This window comes from Sminthopsis crassicaudata, chromosome 3, assembly GCF_048593235.1.
Source record: "Sminthopsis crassicaudata isolate SCR6 chromosome 3, ASM4859323v1, whole genome shotgun sequence".
In the NCBI taxonomy this organism is placed as follows: domain Eukaryota; kingdom Metazoa; phylum Chordata; class Mammalia; order Dasyuromorphia; family Dasyuridae; genus Sminthopsis; species Sminthopsis crassicaudata.
The window spans coordinates 583,214,606-583,218,703 of NC_133619.1; the positions used below are offsets into that span (position 1 = coordinate 583,214,606).

The following is a 4,098-nucleotide window of genomic DNA, read 5'->3' on the forward strand; positions in this document are numbered from 1 at the left end:
TTACTGTGTACAATATTCTCCTGGTTCTGTTCATTTCACTTAGCGTCAATTCATGTAAGCGTTTCTAGGTTTTTCCAAAATCTTACTACTCAATATATCTCATAGAACAATAGTTTAGAAAAAGCTCATTACTGAGCTTTTGTATCTCCTTTTCCTTTTGGCCAATTCTATTTTTTAAAAAGTCCTTTTCTTCAAGGAGCTTTTGTATATTCTTTTTATTTAGTCATTTCCCCTGGAAGGGTAAGCCAAGACTTTGACCCAGACGTACCCATGTTTGTATTATGCAAACACGAAAACATGCAATGCAACAAAGTCCTTCACCCAATGCCAGCAATGGACCCTGGTAATCTCCTTGTGACCAGTAGTCAGAGTTTATCTATGGGCTGAGAGCTTTGGAAACCAAGATGCAATTTCAGTTCACTCATCCTCAATGCCTGCTGCTGGTTTTCTGAGAGACCTGTTATGGTGCAGCCTATGCTGAGCTGTGCTCTACTACTCTCTAGAGGGATAGATTTTTCCTACCTAAGTTTTAAGATGCCTTAGGCTTAAAAATTATTTCATTCAATACTATTGTGCATTTGAACTCTAGAATTTCTTTTAAGGCTTTATTTAAAAGTTATTTGGAAGAGAATTTGGGAAAACTCAGTCAAGTTCTTACCTTTATTCAGCCATCTTGGACCCCATAGGATACTTTTGAAGGAGAGTAGTAAAACTAAGCTCAATTGCTAAGGGTTAATTGATTTTTCATAATGGTAATAAGGTAAAGAAGGGCTTGGCAAAAAAAGAGAATTTACTTCATGTAAGACAACAGAAGAGGGCATAAACTAATGTTTTACAAAAATAAAAGTACAAATCTATCACTCTTCCAACAGGAGCTTGTTCTGAGAAGACATCACTGATAGGCTCCAATTAGAAGAGGGTGTTATTGGATGAATTTTCTCTCAGAGCTGCATGTCCTGTCCTTCAAGTCATCAAGACACTGGCTGTAGAAATGCTTCCCTTCATCACTTCCTAGTCTAAATTTTCTCCCAATCTTCTTTCAAGAAACTTCATGGATTCTGTGCCTAAGATCTCTTTTAGGACTCATTTCCATGCTTAAAATTCTTCCCTTGGGGTCTGTGGACTAATGGAATTGCACTATCACTCTATGGACAAATAGATTTAGCTTTGAGTCTTGTGTAAAAAAAAGACTGAAGAGAAAAGAAACAACAATATTACTTTGTGTGGAATTGTGATATATGGCATTGCAAGTATGAAGTGGCTCTTAACTACCACTTTATGAATAGGCATAAATAGGCAAAGTCCATAGCCTTAACTTCCTTATATCCATTTAAAGCAGTCAGGGCAAACCAATATCTCCCAAATTCCTACTCTTCATGTATCTGTGACTACTGCCTTCATACCACTGTAGTTTCAGGAACATCTCCAGGGATGAAGATGGGAAGATGAAGATGAGAACAGCCAGTATCTGTAGCAGAATTAACTTTACATCTTCATTTTGATGTAAGGAACTTTGCCTCCAAGATTCTAGGCATTTAATTTTTTAATCACTTTTACTTCACCTCTACTTTATTTCATTTCTATTAGAAGTATTAAGTGAGGGAAGTCATTCTTTTGAAAAAAAAAATGTTCATTTACCTTCAAGTATTTGAAGGATTGTAATGGGTATAAACATTGGACTTATTCTTCCTGACCTCAGAGGTTTGAACAAGGAGCTAAGGATAGAAATTGCAGAGAGATAGGTTTCATTCTGACACAAGATGAATTGGCTGTGATAAATAAACATGGAAGAAACTGCTTCAGAGAGTGGGAGGTTCACCTGAGGGTTCTATAAGAAGTTGAGCACTCATTTTTCACCTACACAATAGAAATCATACTTACAGTGGTACAAGAGGTTGAATGACCTCTTTAAATGTAAAGAAGTTCTCTTAACTCTGAATTATTTTACCTTTTGTTAACAAGTGCATATAAGCACATTTCCTCTACAAATCTGACATCATGTCCATTACACTGGTTATCAATTCGAGTTCTAACTTTCTGCTGACAGGTTTCCCTGGCCTGGAGTGGGCCCACCACTGGATCTCTATCCCAGTCTTCTCAGTCTATCTGGCTGCCATACTGGGTAATGCCACAATCCTCCACATTGTCCGCACTGACCCCTCCCTGCACCAGCCAATGTATTACTTCCTGGCAATGCTGGCGAGTACAGACCTAGGCCTGTGTGTATCTACCATGCCCACAGTGCTGGGGGTTCTGTGGCTTGATCTCCGTGGCATCCACCTCTACGCCTGTGTCCTCCAGCTCTATATTGTGCATTCCTTCTCCTACATGGAATCAGCCATGCTTTTTGCCATGGCCTATGACCGTTTTGTTGCCATCACCAACCCATTGAGGTATCCCACCAAGCTCACCAGCTCCCGGGTGGTGAAGATCACAATAATACTTGGGCTCCGGAGCACCATGATTATCATACCTCCAGTTGCACGACTGCTTTGGCTCTCCTACTGCCGCCATAACACTCTCTCCCACTCTTATTGTTTGCATCAGGATATGATCCGCCTTTCCTGCTCCAATACAAAATTCAACAATTTCTATGCTTTGATTGTGATCTTTCTCTCCATGGGCTCAGACTTCCTCTTCATTCTGCTCTCCTATGCCATGATCTTTCGCTCTGTTTTGGCCATTGCTTCCCATAAGGGACAGCTCAAGGCCATTAACACATGTGTGTCTCACATCCTGGCTGTCCTGTGTTTCTATGTCCCAGTGTTGGGCCTGTCCATTGTGCACCGGTTTGCTAAGCATTCCTCACCCATAATACATATTGTGATGGGAAATGTGTACATTCTCTTCCCACCACTAATGAATCCTATTATCTATAGCATCAAGACCCAACAAATCCGCAGGGCAATTATCAAGGTGATTTCTCTGAGACAGGCCAGATAATTACATATTCCTTTTAGCTCAGAGAATAACATTCAAAACAGTTATTTAGTAAAATATCACAGTAATAAAATAACAGAAATTATTTCTTATCAACCATGACCTCATTCTTCCACAAATATAGAAAGTAGATGAGAGAAAGAGTAACATAAATGCCCTGCAAAACTACAAAGAGGCAATCAGGGTATACAGTGAGAAGTAGTGGGCACATGAATAGATAGAAAATTCTCATTTCTCACATAACAGAGCAACTGAGTGAGGACTTCTAGTGACATCATTGAATTGCTATCTTTTTGGTGTATTCCCTCTCTATCATTGCTTTATATTTTGACTATAGTTGCAATTCAGCTATCCTATTATTTTCAGGTATGTCTAACATGCCATCTAATTTCCACCAGTCCTATTCATATTAGATCACTCTTTAGTGAGGAAAAAAAATGATAAACTGTTAATCTCTTAATGGATCTTTTAATCAGCTAGTTCAACCTCTTCATTCACTGAGGAGTCCAGGTTTTTGTTTATTATTTTAGCATACTTTTGCCCTTCAAGGAAGAATCTCAGCTCTTTTCTTTAACATCTTTTAGTTTCTTATTATACCTAAGCTACAGCCTTTAACTGCAGGGAGATTTTGAACTGTATTCTGTCCTCTTACTCATTGTGGAATGTTATGGTTAATAAGCCTCTCCACATTGAGAGGAAGAATACATATCTCTTTAATCACTTCCTGTAGCCAATAGCTAATAACATTCAGACTAATATCACATCCTATTTTTTGAACTCTTCCTTGAATTCTCTTCTATTGTTTCCTTTGACTTCCTCAGTTCTATTCCATTCTGACTGATTATTGAAACTCTTTTCCTTATTAGACCTTCTCATATGCACTTATAAGGATCTGGATGCAATTGATAAGGAACTGCTTTTTACCTTCCTCATGATGGTCTTTTTTTCCCATCCCAATGGCAATGCTTATGCAAATTAGAGAAGTTTGAAAAGAAGAATTTCACACTTTCCCTCCAGGAAAAAAAAAATCACATTCTAGACTCTCTCTACATAAAACTGTTACACAGAAAAACATTGATAACAACTCCCTGGCTTACTCCAATGTAGAACCTTTTTTTCATTTTGACTCTTTCTAATTCAAGTTAGTCAAGTAGTTCT

The 4,098-nt window shown here is 38.3% G+C and overlaps 1 protein-coding gene across 1 annotated transcript; it reads left to right on the forward strand.

The window, feature by feature from the left end:
• The first annotated feature begins 1,998 nt into the window (after positions 1–1,998).
• Positions 1,999–2,943, forward strand: LOC141559910 (olfactory receptor 51V1-like). The gene has a single exon (XM_074297565.1). It carries the CDS (start codon positions 1,999–2,001, stop codon positions 2,941–2,943), a length of 945 nt encoding a protein of 314 aa, XP_074153666.1.
• The last annotated feature ends 1,155 nt before the right edge of the window (positions 2,944–4,098 follow it).